The sequence below is a fragment of the Hemibagrus wyckioides genome, linkage group LG24 (assembly GCF_019097595.1).
Source record: "Hemibagrus wyckioides isolate EC202008001 linkage group LG24, SWU_Hwy_1.0, whole genome shotgun sequence".
NCBI lineage: Eukaryota > Metazoa > Chordata > Actinopteri > Siluriformes > Bagridae > Hemibagrus > Hemibagrus wyckioides.
Genome location: NC_080733.1, coordinates 18,747,456 through 18,767,455, shown reverse-complemented (window position 1 = coordinate 18,767,455; position 20,000 = coordinate 18,747,456). Strand labels below are relative to the sequence as shown.

General features: G+C 41.0%; 1 protein-coding gene across 3 annotated transcripts in view; it reads left to right on the top strand.

Annotated features, from left to right (window-relative positions):
- The window catches only part of rims2b (regulating synaptic membrane exocytosis 2b), a 103,795-nt gene that overhangs the window by 36,906 nt on the left and 46,889 nt on the right, over positions 1 to 20,000 (top strand). For all 3 annotated transcript variants that reach the window (XM_058377159.1, XM_058377162.1, XM_058377160.1), the window contains exons 6-15: positions 1 to 622; positions 6,044 to 6,108; positions 6,717 to 6,836; positions 10,121 to 10,220; positions 10,332 to 10,455; positions 10,783 to 10,829; positions 10,919 to 11,028; positions 11,828 to 11,875; positions 15,657 to 15,787; positions 15,947 to 16,118. The exon at positions 1 to 622 is cut by the window's left edge and continues 7 nt beyond it. In XM_058377159.1, the coding sequence (XP_058233142.1) occupies positions 1 to 622; positions 6,044 to 6,108; positions 6,717 to 6,836; positions 10,121 to 10,220; positions 10,332 to 10,455; positions 10,783 to 10,829; positions 10,919 to 11,028; positions 11,828 to 11,875; positions 15,657 to 15,787; positions 15,947 to 16,118 (1,539 nt within the window). The remainder of the gene's footprint in view (positions 623 to 6,043; positions 6,109 to 6,716; positions 6,837 to 10,120; positions 10,221 to 10,331; positions 10,456 to 10,782; positions 10,830 to 10,918; positions 11,029 to 11,827; positions 11,876 to 15,656; positions 15,788 to 15,946; positions 16,119 to 20,000) is intronic.

Sequence of the window (20,000 nt, the reverse complement as noted above, 5' to 3'; positions counted from 1 at the left end):
AGCCCATCGGCGTCCAGGACGTATAAAGGAGACGTCGCGGGACGTCAGCATGGAGACGGCGTCATCCCTCGCTCTCCGTCCGACTCGAACCGCTGGCGATACCCAGACCATCACCTGGACGTTCAGATAGACGAGCGCGAGCTCCAGCGGCAGCGCGAGGAGGAGTATCGCTCTCGGTACCGCAGTGACCCTAACCTCGCGAGATACCCTGTGAAACCGCAACCCTACGAGGAGCAGATGCGAATCCACGCTCAGGTTTCCAGAGCACGGCACGAGCGGCGCCACAGCGACGTTTCCCTGGCTTTCACGGAACTCGACGAAGCTCACAACGGTTTCGACGGCCGGCGTCACGCGTCGAAGCGCTCGTATTCCGTGGACAGGAGCTCGCCAGCTCTCAGGACGTTCGGTAAATCATACCATCTGGACCCGGGCATGATGGACGGCGTGATGAGGACCGACTCACTCAGCTCGGATCAGTCCGAGTCCATGAGACCTGCGAGGAGCCGGAGAACGGGGAGGTTCAGGGCGGCTGGGAGCTTCAGCAGCTCGGAGGAAGAGATCAACACCACGCCAGAGTACACCAGCTGCGAGGAGCTCGAGTGTGAATCCTTCGGGGAGAAAGGTGAGGATGCGCCACATGCAGTTCCTGTCGCGAGGCAGGGGTCAAAGTTCAGCCTGTTAGAAACCTCCACAAACTGCTGCTTGTTTTTTGTGCTATTTTAAGATTTATTTTCAGAAGCAGCTGTGATGTTGAATTTCTTGGTGTTTTTACAGATTTTACACATAAATCTCACTTCTGAGCGACTCGAGTCCGCCTCATACAGAACCTCTTCTTATTCCACAGATTGGTTGTGGTTATATTTTCATGAAGCTTTAATGAAGCTCTTGTTTAGTGAAGAGAATGATCAGACCTGCCTTTAATGTTAGGACAGTTACACCACGCTGACACCGGAGACTCCTTCCATAAATATTAAATACACATCTCCTTAAGTAAGTAATGCTGAGTAAACACCTCGGTACACGACCGGCTGAATCGGCTGTTGCCATAGAAACGATAATGTGTTAGAAATGGCGCATTAATGTAAACCTGTAAAAGTGTCCGAGCTGCTGTTAAAGGAAACTGATCCACACCTAACAGGATGCAGCGCTCTCTCAGCGCTCTCGCAGCGCTCTCGCAGTGCTCTCGCGGGTGTATCGGTGTAGAAGCTGTTGAGTAGATGTCAGGTGCGTGCGGTGTGTTCGCTAGGTATGACATCACTGCTGAATATTTCATGCTCTGTAATTAAAGCCCAGTGCTGCAGAGAGGACTCTAAAAGCTGTACAGATCATTACAGCATGCCATCATCTCACACTGTTCCAAATGATGGCCGAAACCCGACACTGATCCCATCCCAACATCCTGACAGTAACCCGGAATATTCTCCGCAAAGCCAGACATCACAGGAGCGAGGACGGGTTGAGTGCCGCGCTCGCAAACACCATCAGCGCTGTGGTTCTGAATTTCAGGGTATCAGGATGAAGGATTGGGCTCGAGCATGGGAATATGAATGAATAGTAAAAAAGAAAAGAGTAAAATCATGATAAATGTGTTTTATTAATTGTTTATTCTAATATTAAGCATTAATTTTTACTATATAGTACAGTTATACTGTATATGTATTTCCACTGTATTGTATATTATATAGCATATAAAAGGACAAACACTTTAGCCCATGACCAATAATAATAATAATAATAATAATAATAATAATAATAATAATGTTTTATAGCTTGTGCAGTAAAAATGCCCCCAAAATTCTATAATATTAAAATAAAAACAATAATAAAACTAATCTTAATTTTAGCAGACGGGATGTGTGTGAGGAACCTGGAGTCCTGAATCAGGGCTAAAACAAGTTCCAACGCACCGAATTCTGGTCTGAGGTGCAGTCGATCAACACAAACAACTGAGAGAACTCAAGGCGGTGAAGATGGCGAGACTTTGCGATGTCTGAATGTTGGTGGTTACTGGCTCTGAACTGGATTTACTTGATTTGTAAACAGGAAGTGTTGTGGCTGAGACGTGCAACACAAAACAACAAATACGAAAACACAAGCACAATACAGACAAAGCGGAAAAGGTAGGTGCGGTTTGTGAACGGAATTCTTCCCTCTGATTGGACGAGACACGGGTCACTCAGGATCTACGGGAAGTCCAGCAGTAGCTGCAGCAGTAGAAAGTGGATTGGTGTGTGTATGAACGCAGCTCTGCTCTTATAGCGCTCCTTACATCCTTTAATCTGGAATAGTTTGCTCTTCCTAACATTCCTGGCGTGTTTTTAGAGATCACAAACTAATCTTTACTCCATGATACACTATCAGTATATCCATCAAACTGACCATATGAACGTCCTTCCTCACAGTAGGACGTTCTGTCTATCTATAGATAGACAGACAGGTAGACAGACAGACAGACAGACAGACAGATAGATAGATAGATAGATAGATAGATAGATAGATAGATTGATTGATTGATTGTTTTTAGAGATCGTAAACTAATCTTTACTCCATGATACACTATCAGTATATCCATCACACTGACCATATGAACGTCCTTCCTCATAGTAGCGCTGAATGAACTCCATTTTCCTATAGAGATAAATATATATGTTTATTTTCTTTAAAATGGTGTAAAGTGAAGGCAGAACTCCACACATGTACAAGAAATAAAGTTAGATACACAATATTCCTACTGCCTGTATTTCCTGAGTGACCGATGTCTCGTCCAATCAGAGGGAAGAATTCCGTTCACAAACTATACCTAGCTTTTCCACTTCATCTGAATTGTCCTTGTGTTCCGTGTCCATGTGATGATAATACAATAATCCAGTAATTATAATAATAATAATAATAATAATAATAATAATAATAATAATAATAATAATAATAATAATGATAATAACACAAGTAAAAAATACTGACCTGGCAACCCTGATGAACAGTAAGATTTTAATGACACGTTTTAAATCACAAAGCTGCAGCACATCCTTTTATTTATTTCTGTTTATAATTTGAAAAATGGGTGAAGGCATGATGATGATAATATATATGTGAGAGAGTGTGTGTGTGTGCGTGTATATGTATGTGTTCGTGTGTATGTATATATATATATATATATATATGTGTGTGTGTGTGTGTACTGGGATGTGATGTGAGCATCTTGTAGGACGTTAGGAGTGTTTGATCCTCCCAGAATAAAGTCTAATCTCATTATTCTAATGCATGAAGGAGGAGGAGCGAGGCGCAGAGCTGCAGAGAAAGCGAGAGAAATTCAGAAGCACTTCAGGCCTGTTTGTCTGCAGGTTAGGGGTCACATTGGACTCAGAGTTACGAGCGTGAGAACAAATATGCCTGTGTAACATCGATCAGGAGAGTCCGACACCAAAGAGAACCGGCTTTACCGGAATTCTGCCATGGTTTGAAGCGGACGAGTCCACAGGTGGATTACTGACCATCTATACGGATCGGGAGATTTTCCTGCAAATAAAAAAAGTGTTAAAATGAGGAAGTGCACACGTGAGGAACCGAGCCCACTCTGAGCGATGAGAGGAAAACGTAAGGCTGCACTTCCTGTTTTTATGCTAACTGATCAGTTTAAACATTGAGAGTGACCACAAGAGCATCAGTGCATCAGAGATTTTACACACTTGTAGAGTTTCTTCTTTCCTACTGTCGCAGCTTCAGTCTCATTCCGTCAGTCACAGATATTAATCACAGAGCAAAAGAAACCTTCAGTTTATCAATTTAATCTAGAATAAAACAGTGGATTATAAACATTCCTTCTCTTACATGCCATGTCTATTCAAAAGTAACAAACACCAGTGGAAATGAAATGTTTAAGGAATAAAACAGTGTGTTATGCCACACTTTTATTCCACAAAGTGTTTTATTCCTCTTGTTCCACAGCCAACAATTTCTACAGGTTTATCATTCTACATTTAATGCAGTGGAATTTTATGAAGCTTGTTCTTGCTAATGTTCTAGCAGCTATAAACACCCGTTCCCTCACCAGCCGGACTTTATCCTCTCTCTTCAGGTTGTCATGTAACAAAGAAATCATGAGTTTATATTGGTTTATAGAGCCATGGACATTTAAAACCATGTATAATCACTGATCTGTTGAAGTGTGTGTGTGATGTGTGGAAGGAGTCTCCAGTGTCAGTGCTAACAGTGGAACAGTCAGACGTGAAGCTGGAACTTCCCACATCTTCAGGACAATGGAGTTTATCTTTATTTCTAAAGAGAGGATAGATGATCTCTCTCTCTCTCTCTCTTACTCTGTCTCTCTCAGTCCCTCCCCATCTCTCTCTACCCCTCTCCCTCTCTCTATCTACACCCCCTCTCCCTCCCGCTCTCTCTCACTCTCCCTCTCTCTCTCTCACACACACACACACACACACACACTCTCTCTTTGTCTCTCTCTCACCCTCCCTGTCTCTCCCTCTCTCTCTTTCTCTCACTCTCCACCCCCCCACCCCCCTCTCTCTACCCCCCCATCTTTTCCCTGTTATTTTGTATTTTTTTTCTATCAGCTTTGTTTTCTACTCACTCTATATTAGTTTTAATATAGTTCATTATAGTTTATTATATACTATATATAGTATATATATATATATATATATATATATATATATATATATATATATATATATATATATATATTACTATTTATCACATTATTATTAGAATTTTATGAGGTTGAATTTGAATATTCTTTATTTAAAAAATAAAACTTTAAAGAGGATAAAGTCTGGCTGGTGAGGGAACGACTGTTTGTAGCTGCTAGAACGTAAGCGAGAACAGGAAGTAACTCTTTCTGCAAAACATTAAACTAGAAATAGATAAAAGGTACAGTTTGTTAAAACGTTGTTAAATTGCTGTGGAGTAAGATGAATAAATCACTAGGTGAGGAGCTGGGTGGAGACGGCGTTGTTTCAGCAGAATGTTTTCCTGAGGTTGAGACTGAGACAGAAATCAAATGTAAAATAAACTGATGTTTGCAGAAGCCAGGACTGAAGCGTGTGCCAGAGGATGAACTGATACAAAAGGAAGGAACATTAACAAGGACCTGCGTGAACCTGTCCGAAGATTCCAGCTGGATAAAACCGAGCTAACGGACGGATCTGGTGCGCTGACCGGCCTTCACTCTTCAACAGAGCCGATCCAGCATGAAGCTCTCAGCTCCTCTCCCTCAGAGTGTGCAGCTCTGTCGTGTGTTTATTAGCACTGGAGCTTCAGAGAAGATACTCCTCAGAGTGGACAGACAGCTGGGCACCGGTCACACAGCAACAACAGCGAGAAAGTGTAAAGATCAAGAGAAATAAAGTCAAGCAGCCTGAATGGAGGCTGAAACCTGAGATGTGTGTCAAAGGTCACCGGCTCCATGGCTCCAGATTAAGACCGGACACCGGTGTACCTGAAACAACATCATTTCTAATCTGTTTCTGCCTTCCGTTTAGTCCAAAACTCTACAACTGTCTTTTAGAATCTGTAAAACAAAAGGTTTATGGAACTTTTTAGCTTCTGTTGTATGAATTATGCAAACAGATCAACCAAGATGGCGGAAAATGACAAGAATCGGTTTTCCTTCTCGGGTGTTTTAATCTCCTTATCGTGAATAAGAAACACGGTGCTGAAGTGTTTATCAGCTACAGGAAGAATCTAACCTTCGTTAAAACACAGACTCTGGTTTTTTTTTTTTTATTCGGAAAGTTTGGATTCAAAAGAGACGAAACATACAAAATCAAACGTCTGAAGAACATCCCAAAGGTCCAAACTCCACCTTCAAACTTTAGGCCATGCCCCCTGCATCTGCCCTGTAGTCCAAACACGTGTGTTGTAGGCTGATTGGCATCTCTAGATTGTCAGATGTGTGTGTGTGTGCGTGTGTTGGTGATGTAGAAAATGAATGGATGGATGTTGCTTTAGATATGAGAGAAATAAAGAAATCTCTGATTATCTTACTGTTGTGTGTGTGCGTGTGTGTGTGTGTGTTTATCTGCAGGAGATATGGACGGCCACTGGTGGGATTATGCGTCTTGGCATAACGAGTCCTCACCAATGTCTATGGTGAGGCGTCCAGTCATCCATGTCCTCACGTCCCCTCATCAGCCTTATTCACCTCTCTGCATACTTTCATTTCTTCTCCTCCTTTTCTTTCTTTCTATCTTAAAGGCTTTATGAATTTGTCCTACTGGGGAAACCTCTATAGGTTCTAGGTGGAACCCTGCTCACTGCGTGTCAGCAGAGTTTTATGCTTCTACACAAAAAGTCCACTTTAACCACAAGGTCAAAAAGTTAGATCTACTAACAGGACTTACTGTCAGGGGGCGTGTCCATGTTTGAGTAAAGGCTCCACCCCTCACTTAAAGAAGAATCTTTAATGTAGACTGAATAATGATTCCTTAATGATAAGGAAGAAAGAACAGTAACACTGACAAAATAAAAACTAACACAGTAATAATTCTCTCTCTTCCTCTCTCTCTCTCTCTCTCTCTCTGTTTTTACTCACTGGCTATCAATATACTACAGTTTTAATATAATTCATTATAGTTAATTATTATTATCAGCTTGAATTTGAATATTTTTATTTAGAAATGCTGCACATTCTGAGAAACTGAAGCGTGACGAGTAAAACGTGTAAAAAAGCAAGTGGTGTTTTGGCTTTAACCCTGCAGCACCCGGTGACGTGGCAGCCGTCCAAAGATGGAGATCGGTTAATCGGGAGGATTTTACTGAACAAGCGGATGAAGGACGGCACGGTGCCCAGAGATACGGGCGCTATGCTAGGCCTCAAGGTAACACTTAACGCTTAGATTTTAACCTGTTACTGTAGGGTGTAGGGTGTGTTACTCTAGAGTGTGTCATGATTTACCCCCCTGATAGGTGGGTTATCAGTGATTAGTATTTTAAAGCCCTGTGATGGATGTGTTTATCAGTGATTAGTATTTTACAGCCCTGTGATGGATGTGTTTATCAGTGATTAGTATTTTACAGCCCTGTGATGGATGTGTTTATCAGTGATTAGTATTTTACAGCCCTGTGATGGATGTGTTTATCAGTGATTAGTATTTTACAGCCCTGTGATGGATGTGTTTATGAGTGATTAGTATTTTACCCCCAGTAGTGGATGTGTTTATCAGTGATTAGTATTTTACAGCCCTGTGATGGATGTGTTTATCAGTGATTAGTATTTTAAAGCCCTGTGATGGATGTGTTTATCAGTGATTAGTATTTTACAGCCCTGTGATGGATGTGTTTATCAGTGATTAGTATTTTACAGCCCTGTGATGGATGTGTTTATCAGTGATTAGTATTTTACAGCCCTGTGATGGATGTGTTTATCAGTGATTAGTATTTTACCCCCAGTAGTGGATGTGTTTATCAGTGATTAGTATTTTACAGCCCTGTGATGGATGTGTTTATCAGTGATTAGTATTTTACAGCCCTGTGATGGATGTGTTTATCAGTGATTAGTATTTTACACCCCCTGTGATGGATGTGTTTATCAGTGATTAGTATTTTACAGCCCTGTGATGGATGTGTTTATCAGTGATTAGTATTTTACGCCCAGTAGTGGATGTGTTTATCAGTGATTAGTATTTTACAGCCCTGTGATGGATGTGTTTATCAGTGATTAGTATTTTACGCCCAGTAGTGGATGTGTTTATCAGTGATTAGTATTTTACAGCCCTGTGATGGATGTGTTTATCAGTGATTAGTATTTTACAGCCCTGTGATGGATGTGTTTATCAGTGATTAGTATTTTACAGCCCTGTGATGGATGTGTTTATCAGTGATTAGTATTTTACAGCCCTGTGATGGATGTGTTTATCAGTGATTAGTATTTTACCCCCAATAGTGGATGTGTTTATCAGTGATTAGTATTTTACAGCCCTGTGATGGATGTGTTTATCAGTGATTAGTATTTTACAGCCCTGTGATGGATGTGTTTATCAGTGATTAGTATTTTACAGCCCTGTGATGGATGTGTTTATCAGTGATTAGTATTTTACAGCCCTGTGATAGATGTGTTATCAGTGTTTAGTATTTTACACCCCCTGTGATGGATGTGTTTATGAGTGATTAGTATTTTACAGCCCTGTGATGGATGTGTTTATCAGTGATTAGTATTTTACAGCCCTGTGATGGATGTGTTTATCAGTGATTAGTATTTTACAGCCCTGTGATGGATGTGTTTATCAGTGATTAGTATTTTACAGCCCTGTGATGGATGTGTTTATCAGTGATTAGTATTTTACACCCCCTGTGATGGATGTGTTTATCAGTGATTAGTATTTTACAGCCCTGTGATGGATGTGTTTATCAGTGATTAGTATTTTACAGCCCTGTGATGGATGTGTTTATCAGTGATTAGTATTTTACAGCCCTGTGATGGATGTGTTTATCAGTGATTAGTATTTTACAGCCCTGTGATGGATGTGTTTATCAGTGATTAGTATTTTATACCCCAGTGATAGATGTGTTTATCAGTGATTAGTATTTTACAGCCCTGTGATAGATGTGTTATCAGTGTTTAGTATTTTACACCCCCTGTGATGGATGTGTTTATCAGTGATTAGTATTTTACAGCCCTGTGATGGATGTGTTTATCAGTGATTAGTATTTTACGCCCAGTAGTGGATGTGTTTATCAGTGATTAGTATTTTACAGCCCTGTGATGGATGTGTTTATCAGTGATTAGAATTTTACCCCCAATAGTGGATGTGTTTATCAGTGATTAGTATTTTACAGCCCTGTGATGGATGTGTTTATCAGTGATTAGTATTTTACAGCCCTGTGATGGATGTGTTTATCAGTGATTAGTATTTTACAGCCCTGTGATGGATGTGTTTATCAGTGATTAGTATTTTATACCCCAGTGATAGATGTGTTTATCAGTGATTAGTATTTTACAGCCCTGTGATGGATGTGTTTATCAGTGATTAGTATTTTACAGCCCTGTGATGGATGTGTTTATCAGTGATTAGTATTTTACCCCCAATAGTGGATGTGTTTATCAGTGATTAGTATTTTACAGCCCTGTGATGGATGTGTTTATCAGTGATTAGTATTTTACAGCCCTGTGATGGATGTGTTTATCAGTGATTAGTATTTTATACCCCAGGGATAGATGTGTTTATCAGTGATTAGTATTTTACAGCCCTGTGATAGATGTGTTATCAGTGTTTAGTATTTTACACCCCCTGTGATGGATGTGTTTATGAGTGATTAGTATTTTACAGCCCTGTGATGGATGTGTTTATCAGTGATTAGTATTTTACAGCCCTGTGATGGATGTGTTTATCAGTGATTAGTATTTTACAGCCCTGTGATGGATGTGTTTATCAGTGATTAGTATTTTACAGCCCTGTGATGGATGTGTTTATCAGTGATTAGTATTTTACACCCCCTGTGATGGATGTGTGTATCAGTGATTAGTATTTTACAGCCCTGTGATGGATGTGTTTATCAGTGATTAGTATTTTACAGCCCTGTGATGGATGTGTGTATCAGTGATTAGTATTTTACAGCCCTGTGATGGATGTGTTTATCAGTGATTAGTATTTTATACCCCAGTGATAGATGTGTTATCAGTGTTTAGTATTTTACACCCCCTGTGATGGATGTGTTTATCAGTTATTAGTATTTTACAGCCCTGTGATGGATGTGTTTATCAGTGATTAGTATTTTACAGCCCTGTGATGGATGTGTTTATCAGTGATTAGTATTTTACGCCCAGTAGTGGATGTGTTTATCAGTGATTAGTATTTTACGCCCAGTAGTGGATGTGTTTATCAGTGATTAGTATTTTATGCTCAGTAGTGGATGTGTTTATCAGTGATTAGTATTTTACAGCCCTGTGATGGATGTGTCCAGTGAATAGTATTTTAAACACCCTCTGATGGATGTGTTCATCAGTGATTAGTATTTTACAGCCCTGTGATTAGTACTTCACACCCTGGAGTGTATGTGTTTATCAGTGATTAGTATTTTACCCCCTATGCTGGACTTTTAATATTTTATACCCCTGTGATGAATGCATTTCTTTTTAGAAACATAACATGATTTTGCTCCACAGGTGGTAGGAGGGAAAATGACTGAATCTGGTCAGCTTTGCGCTTTTATTACCAAAGTGAAAAGAGGAAGCTTAGCAGATACAGTTGGCCATCTCCGACCAGGTAAACACACACACACACACACAAACTAAAATTGTTAAGTGAGAGGACTTCACAGGAACTTCACAAAGTGATAAATTGACATTATGTCCTGACAGCAGTTTCTGTCTGCAGGTGATCAGGTTCTGGAGTGGAATGGCAGGGTTCTTCAGGGAGCCACCTTTAAGGAAGTTTATAATATTATTCTCGAGTCCAAACCGGAGCCGCAGGTTGAGCTTCTGGTCTCACGGCCCATCGGGTGAGTCATGTATTATTAATGTGTACTATATTAGTGTATTACTAAAGTACTCTGTTATCATATGCTCCTGTATTATATTACAATACTCTCTTAGAATACACTCCTGCATTATATTCATGTACTTCTCTGATACAATATATACCTCCAGTATATATGGCCCTGTGTCATAAACATATAGAATACACATGTAGAATAATTACAAGGCCATGCCATCTAAATATATATAACTCAAGTATTACAATAATAATAATAATAATAATAATAATAATAATAATGATAATGAAATTAAATTTAAATTTTTTACCCTTTTAATATTTCCTTTTGCAGTGACGTACCCAGAATATCAGAGAGCACACATGGACAGCTGGAATCCAGTGAGTGCTGCAATCCAGGAATCTTATATAAATACAACAGGAAATGTAAAGTAACAGGTCTAATCGTCGCCCTTATTCACCCTCCTCAGGTTCGAGCTCATTCGAATCGCAGAAGATGGGTCCGTCCATTTCCGTCACGTCTCCCATGAGTCCCGGCGTCCTTCGTGATGCTCCACAGTATCTGTCTGGACAACTTTCAGTGAGTTCCTATCATGCTACTTTAAGCTACAGGATTAGGACTAGTTTGTTAGGATTAGGATTCTTAGTTATTACATGTTTCTCATCAAGTCCATTAATTAATAGCATGTAACTATGGTTTTAACTTATTTATTACGGTAGTGTAAATGTTTAAAAGATTCACAGTCCAGCACATGGGTTATGGCGCCCCCTGTGCGGACAGTACAGTTATTGCTAAAACATGACGCCTGGCTTTATTTATTTTATGTGCCGATGTTTTGTAGCAGCAGATTATACATGTGCTGGAATTTATCTGGAATTTATTTATATTTAATCCAGACGAGAGCTTCGGAGTCTTTGCTGTGCTGTGCTTCTTCATGGGTTTATTTATTCATTATTTTTAATTTGGAATGAGGGAGATTTAATCTACAAAAAAAAAAAAAAACGAGGACTCTTAAAAACAGATTTTTTACATAAATGAAAATAATTTTTTGTCACACTGTAGACTTTTATATTAAAATAACAATAAGAATAATATTAGGATAGTATTATTGAATATATTATATAAAGTATTGTAGTATAGTAAGTAATAATTATTGTAATAATAATAATAATAATAATAATAATAATAATAATAGAAGTGTACAGAAAGTACAGTTCTCCTGCCTACTTGCTGTTCCTGTGATGTCTCAAAGTTTGTGTAAATGATTGAAATTGGGTCTAAATCTCCTCTCAGCTGTGTGGTTTTTTGATTTTCTAAGCATTTGTTTTAGTTTTATGGCATTTTTTGTTTCTTTTCTTTGTTAATTTTGCTTACCCAGAGTCCATGCCTTAATAGAAGAACCACGCCTTTTGTCCCTAGGGTCCAGGTAACGGCACCGGTCTGACTGATACACACTTTTTTTCTCTCTGACTCCTTTCTCTTCCTTTCTACGATATTTGGAAAATGCATAGCAGGAAAATGGCAGCATTTCAAATCTCTGCTCTTCATTTCTCACCGTTTGAGTTTCCTTTTTCTTATTGCTAGCTCATATCCATAGACGCTTTATTTTATACCTAATATTATCACTTTTAACCTATTAAACTCCATCTTGCTGAGGGTCTGGAAGAACCTGCATGATTTACTGACCTACACTGAGGAGTTTAAAGAGACAAACAGCATTGTTCTGATTGAAGCGTTTGTTGTTTTGTTTTTTATTTCATATAGGGTTTGAACTCTTCTACCTAAGTCTCTTTAAATGGTTTGATGGATTCAGAATGGCCATGGGACATAGACGATTGCTTTTCCTTGCAACTTGAAAGGGGATTTTTCCTCTCTTGCTCTGATTTTGAAACAGACATTCACAGTATCTCCTGCACTATTGACATATTTTCTGGACTATTCGATATTACCTTATTTTTTTCAGGAATGTAATATCCCTCCTTACATCCAGGACTAGAGAACTACAGTATAGACTGCAATATAAAATAATACCTCCGTTTCAAGACTACAAGACACAGTATTTCCTGTAGTATATAATATGACATACCTTTTTCCAAGATAATAAGATATTGTCTTATTTTCTTCACAAAGAGATACAACCTTATTCTCCGGACTATAAGTTACTACTTAAATCTCAGGAAGTTACTACTTTAATCTCTGGACTATAAGGTAATACTTTATTCACAGGACTATAAATTAGTACTACTTTATTCTCAGGACCATTAAAGCTAGTTCACACTACAAGACTTTAACCGTCTGCAGCTCGCTTTGCTGTTCAGACTACATGACTTCACTGTATGTCTTTTTGTCCTTGTGGTGTTCACACTACGCGACGCTTCGTAAATGATCCACAAGAGGGCGTCGCACACCACACCATCTGACAACAACTCGCAACTCTGTTGACTTGCTCTCTCATTGGCTGGAGGTCGTAGCCACCATTGACACCACGTGATGTGGAGTCGGCCGACCGTCCCAGATATTTAACATGCCAGATATCTGGATTTTGTCTGCGAGTCTCTTTGAGGCGTCGTTGAGTAGATCACACATAAAGATTGCCGAGCGCTGATCACCCGCTGATTTTCCCACGATCACTGACCGATCTGTCGGCCAGCTCGTTAATTTGCAAATCGGGCTTAAAATCCTGTAGTGTGAACTCGGCTTAAGTTACTACTTTATTCTCAGGACTATAAATTACTACTTTATTCTCAGGATTAAAAGTCCTGTCTATGTAAAGTATAAGTTGCTGTCTTATTTATGCGGCTATAAGATTCATTATTTTAGCGGTTGGCATTACTGTGACATACAGCTGCATGCATATTATTATTTTGGCTTTTCTTTAAAAAGTTTGTTAAAGCTTCGATTTAGTGCATGTTAAATTTTTGTGACAGCTCGTAGTCCAGAAAATAACATGTATCAAATTTCTGAAATGCTCCTTAAAGGACACACACTTTATCTTGTGAAAATTTTCTCATGTTGCAATGAGAAGGTTGCTGTAAAAGTCCCATTTTTCGACATGAAATTGCATTTTCCAATGAAGACCTGGCTGCAGCTCTAGAGCCCAAAGATGAAATGAACAAATTGTACCAACAGAAATTGATAACAACATTGTTATTGCGTTTGAAATGACTCCTACATGCAAACATTGGCAAGTGTGACCTTCGAAATTCTGCCAGAAGTTGCTCACATGGAAGACCAGTTTGGTTTGATTGAATAATTAATCAAATCAGTACAGAAATCGAACGGTACAATTTGTTTGCACTGAATTTCCTCCCCCTTGACGCTTTTTTTCCACGTTTGAAGCAGCCTGGATTGCTCTAGTTTGTACAGAATGCATTTTCTTGCTTTGCTGCATGCTAATTCTGAAGTATTTTTAGAGCAGTGTTCGCTTTATAGATCTATAGAGCCATGTTTCTATTAGTTTTAGTGATTTGTCACAAAGGATGGGCAAATTCTATGAAGACTTACAAAGTCTTAAAACAAACAAACGCCTCACAGATGTTCACTCAACTTTCAAGCGGCCTTCTGGTTTTTGCCCCTTCTTTAAAAAAAATTTCTTATTTCTTTCTGTAGATCAGGCTGTAGTTTATTCACAGTGAGTGTATGAGTTAGTTAAGCATGAGTGACTTTCAAAGCTCTTTCCAAATGTCGGTTCCAAAAAAAACAAAAAAGGATTTATCATGCACCCTATTCAAGCATTTTGTCATTTTTTTCCAAGTTCTCTATTATTTTTGGAGTCTTTCCTTTTGCCAGTCTTGTTTTGATGCCTTTGAGTTGGATTGTCAGGCTTTGAAAGTGTCTCTAGGTGTTAGAGTGAGTTCATATCGGATGATTTATGATCATTTATCACTGGAATATTTTGCTAGCTCTCTGTTTTCTAGTTTTGTGTCTTGAGTCATCTTTTACTGCACACTTGTTTACAGCTGAGTTTTTGCTTAGAGGTACACCGATCAGGCATAACATTATGACCAGTGAGAGGTGAAGTGAATAAGACTGAGTATCTCCTCATCATGGCACCTGTTAGTGGGTGGGATATATTAGGCAGCAAGTGAACATTTTGTCCTCAAAGTTGATGTTAGAAGCAGGAAAAATGGACAAGCATAAGGATTTCAGCTAGTTTGAAAAGGGCCAAATTGTGATGGCTAGACCACTGGATCAGAACATCTCCAAAACTGCAGCTCTTGTGGGGTGTTCCTTGGACTTGGAAAGTGGTCCAAGGGAGGAACAGTGGTGAACTGGCGACAGGGTCATGGATGGCCAAAGGTTGCTGAAAAGGTTAATGCTGGTTCTGATAGAAAGGTGTCAGAATACACAGTGCATGACGGGACAGGGCTGTTTTGGCAGCAAAAGGGGGACCAACACAATAATGTTATACCTGGTCAGTGTAGATTCAGAGTTTTTGTCCTGAAACTAGCTGTTTTAAGACTCCAAATCCAGTCTGAGCATCCCTCCAAAGCCACAGTTAAAAAATGGAGCATTCTGAACTGACGTGCAGGTAGAGAAGTATTTTTACCCTGATTGGTTAAAGCAGGGGCAGCACATATGGCACAAGGGGCAGAACTAGCTTTATAAAGTTTGAACTTCGAATCTGTGTTCCAAATTCAAATTGCCTTGTGGTCTAAACTCTGTCATTTCACTAAAATAGTGCGAAAACGTCAGGGACATAAACTTGCTTACTGATGAAGTGTATTATTTTTATTGTTTTTTATTAATAGCTGAAGAGAGGGCTCGTAGTTTAAAAATCCTGTTTTGGGCCTTTTAGTATTTTTCTTGTTTTACTGTGCAGTTTAAGGTAACTCAAGGAACGTAACTGAGGAATATTTATGGAAAAGCTAGATGGAACTTTCATCTTCATTAAAAAAATATTTGAAATATCCTTGAAATTTTCAGTCTGCTAGATCCTGTAACACGCTCTAACATCAGACTTCCACTGGATTGATTTTTAGTTCAAAATTATAGGAAAATAAATTTCACAGTACATGTAGTTAGTGTTAGGAGTAACATCTCCACCTGCATTACGTCCTAGTTTATGACTCCAGGAGAATAAGTAGTGATAAAATAGCTCAATGTGTGTATTTCGGATGTGGAACTTCTTTTAGAAAACCACAGTATGCATGCAGTGCCCTATCTTCCAAGCAAAGACCTGCTAATTCACCTCTGCTTTCTTTAAGGTTAAGCTGTGGTACGACAAAGTGGGACACCAGCTCATCGTCACCGTTTTGGGCGCCAAAGACCTGCCTGCCCGAGAGGATGGCCGTCCCAGGAACCCTTATGTTAAAATATACTTCCTTCCTGACAGAAGGTGCAGAGTTTCTGCTCCCGAAATTTTTAGCTTTATAATTTTAACATTTCCATTAAAACCAGTTAGATCTAGAGTAATTAACAGATAGCATAGCAGCATGTCTATGAGGTTTTGTGTGTTATGATGTTAAACCTTATCTCTATTTTAATTCCTGTTCAGTGACAAAAGCAAGAGAAGAACGAAAACAGTCAAGAAGTCGCTAGAGCCTAAGTGGAACCAGACGTTCATGTACTCGCCTGTGCACAGGCGCGAGTTCAGAGAACGAATGCTGGAGATCACGCTGTGGGACCAGGCACGGGTACGAGAGGAGGAGAGCGAGTTTCTTGGAGAGGTGAGTTAGGTGTAAGAATTTTGCAGGAGGGGGTATATAGAGTTGAGAATAGAGTATGGGGATAGGGGATGAAGGTACAATGTGTGGGTAGAGTAACAGGGTACTGTCTAAGAATAGGGTATAAGGGTACATTATGAAAGTGAAGGTAGGGTATGAGGCTGTGGAATAATAGTTCAGTATGAGACAGTATGAGGGTATAGTCTGGGGGTACAGTGTGAGTGTATGGTGTGAGAGTATGGAATAATAGTACAGTATGGGAATACAGTGTGAAGGTAGGGTGTGAGGATACAGTATGAGAGTACAGAGTACAGTGTGAAGGTAGGGTGTGAGGATACAGTATGAGAGTACACTGTGAGGGTAGGGTGTGAGGATACAGTATGAGAGTACAGTGTGAGGGTAGGGTGTGAGGATACAGTATGAGAGTACAGTGTGAGGGTAGGGTATGAGGATACAGTATGAGAGTACAGTGTGAGGGTAGGGTGTGAGGATACAGTATGAGAGTACAGTGTGAGGGTAGGGTGTGAGGATACAGTATGAGAGTACAGTGTGAGGGTAGGGTGTGAGGATACAGTATGAGAGTACAGTGTGAGGGTAGGGTATGAGGATACAGTATGAGAGTACACTGTGAGGGTAGGGTGTGAGGATACAGTATGAGAGTACAGTGTGAGGGTAGGGTGTGAGGATACAGTATGAGAGTACAGTGTGAGGGTAGGGTATGAGGATACAGTATGAGAGTACACTGTGAGGGTAGGGTGTGAGGATACAGTATGAGAGTACAGTGTGAGGGTAGGGTATGAGGATACAGTATGAGAGTACAGTGTGAGGGTAGGGTGTGAGGATACAGTATGAGAGTACAGTGTGAGGGTAGGGTGTGAGGATACAGTATGAGAGTACAGTGTGAGGGTAGGGTATGAGGATACAGTATGAGAGTACAGTGTGAGGGTAGGGTGTGAGGATACAGTATGAGAGTACAGTGTGAGGGTAGGGTGTGAGGATACAGTATGAGAGTACAGTGTGAGGGTAGGGTGTGAGGATACAGTATGAGAGTACAGTGTGAGGGTAGGGTGTGAGGATACAGTATGAGAGTACAGTGTGAGGGTAGGGTGTGAGGATACAGTATGAGAGTACAGTGTGAGGGTAGGGTATGAGGATACAGTATGAGAGTACACTGTGAGGGTAGGGTGTGAGGATACAGTATGAGAGTACAGTGTGAGGGTAGGGTATGAGGATACAGTATGAGAGTACACTGTGAGGGTAGGGTATGAGGATACAGTATGAGAGTACACTGTGAGGGTAGGGTGTGAGGATACAGTATGAGAGTACAGTGTGAGGGTAGGGTGTGAGGATACAGTATGAGAGTACAGTGTGAGGGTAGGGTATGAGGATACAGTATGAGAGTACACTGTGAGGGTAGGGTATGAGGATACAGTATGAGAGTACACTGTGAGGGTAGGGTGTGAGGATACAGTATGAGAGTACAGTGTGAGGGTAGGGTGTGAGGATACAGTATGAGAGTACAGTGTGAGGGTAGGGTATGAGGATACAGTATGAGAGTACACTGTGAGGGTAGGGTGTGAGGATACAGTATGAGAGTACAGTGTGAGGGTAGGGTGTGAGGATACAGTATGAGAGTACAGTGTGAGGGTAGGGTGTGAGGATACAGTATGAGAGTACAGTGTGAGGGTAGGGTATGAGGATACAGTATGAGAGTACAGTGTGGGGGTAGGGTGTGAGGATACAGTATGAGAGTACAGTGTGAGGGTAGGGTATGAGGATACAGTATGAGAGTACAGTGTGAGGGTAGGGTATGAGGATACAGTATGAGAGTACAGTGTGAGGGTAGGGTATGAGGATACAGTATGAGAGTACAGTGTGAGGGTAGGGTGTGAGGATACAGTATGAGAGTACACTGTGAGGGTAGGGTATGAGGATACAGTATGAGAGTACAGTGTGAGGGTAGGGTGTGAGGATACAGTATGAGAGTACAGTGTGAGGGTAGGGTGTGAGGATACAGTATGAGAGTACAGTGTGAGGGTAGGGTGTGAGGATACAGTATGAGAGTACAGTGTGAGGGTAGGGTATGAGGATACAGTATGAGAGTACAGTGTGAGGGTAGGGTATGAGGATACAGTATGAGAGTACAGTGTGAGGGTAGGGTGTGAGGATACAGTATGAGAGTACAGTGTGAGGGTAGGGTGTGAGGATACAGTATGAGAGTACAGTGTGAGGGTAGGGTGTGAGGATACAGTATGAGAGTACAGTGTGAGGGTAGGGTATGAGGATACAGTATGAGAGTACAGTGTGAGGGTAGGGTGTGAGGATACAGTATGAGAGTACAGTGTGAGGGTAGGGTGTGAGGATACAGTATGAGAGTACAGTGTGAGGGTAGGGTGTGAGGATACAGTATGAGAGTACAGTGTGAGGGTAGGGTGTGAGGATACAGTATGAGAGTACAGTGTGAGGGTAGGGTGTGAGGATACAGTATGAGAGTACAGTGTGAGGGTAGGGTATGAGGATACAGTATGAGAGTACAGTGTGAGGGTAGGGTATGAGGATACAGTATGAGAGTACAGTGTGAGGGTAGGGTATGAGGATACAGTATGAGAGTACAGTGTGAGGGTAGGGTGTGAGGATACAGTATGAGAGTACAGTGTGAGGGTAGGGTATGAGGATACAGTATGAGAGTACAGTGTGAGGGTAGGGTATGAGGATACAGTATGAGAGTACAGTGTGAGGGTAGGGTGTGAGGATACAGTATGAGAGTACAGTGTGAGGGTAGGGTGTGAGGATACAGTATGAGAGTACAGTGTGAGGGTAGGGTATGAGGATACAGTATGAGAGTACAGTGTGAGGGTAGGGTGTGAGGATACAGTATGAGAGTACAGTGTGAGGGTAGGGTGTGAGGATACAGTATGAGAGTACAGTGTGAGGGTAGGGTATGAGGATACAGTATGAGAGTACAGTGTGAGGGTAGGGTATGAGGATACAGTATGAGAGTACAGTGTGAGGGTAGGGTGTGAGGATACAGTATGAGAGTACAGTGTGAGGGTAGGGTGTGAGGATACAGTATGAGAGTACACTGTGAGGGTAGGGTGTGAGGATACAGTATGAGAGTACAGTGTGAAGGTAGGGTGTGAGGATACAGTATGAGAGTACAGTGTGAGGGTAGGGTATGAGGATACAGTATGAGAGTACAGTGTGAGGGTAGGGTGTGAGGATACAGTATGAGAGTACAGTGTGAGGGTAGGGTGTGAGGATACAGTATGAGAGTACAGTGTGAGGGTAGGGTATGAGGATACAGTATGAGAGTACAGTGTGAGGGTAGGGTGTGAGGATACAGTATGAGAGTACAGTGTGAGGGTAGGGTGTGAGGATACAGTATGAGAGTACAGTGTGAGGGTAGGGTGTGAGGATACAGTATGAGAGTACAGTGTGAGGGTAGGGTGTGAGGATACAGTATGAGAGTACAGTGTGAGGGTAGGGTGTGAGGATACAGTATGAGAGTACAGTGTGAGGGTAGGGTGTGAGGATACAGTATGAGAGTACAGTGTGAGGGTAGGGTGTGAGGATACAGTATGAGAGTACAGTGTGAGGGTAGGGTGTGAGGATACAGTATGAGAGTACAGTGTGAAGGTAGGGTGTGAGGATACAGTATGAGAGTACAGTGTGAGGGTAGGGTGTGAGGATACAGTATGAGAGTACAGTGTGAGGGTAGGGTGTGAGGATACAGTATGAGAGTACAGTGTGAGGGTAGGGTGTGAGGATACAGTATGAGAGTACAGTGTGAGGGTAGGGTGTGAGGATACAGTATGAGAGTACAGTGTGAGGGTAGGGTGTGAGGATACAGTATGAGAGTACAGTGTGAGGGTAGGGTGTGAGGAT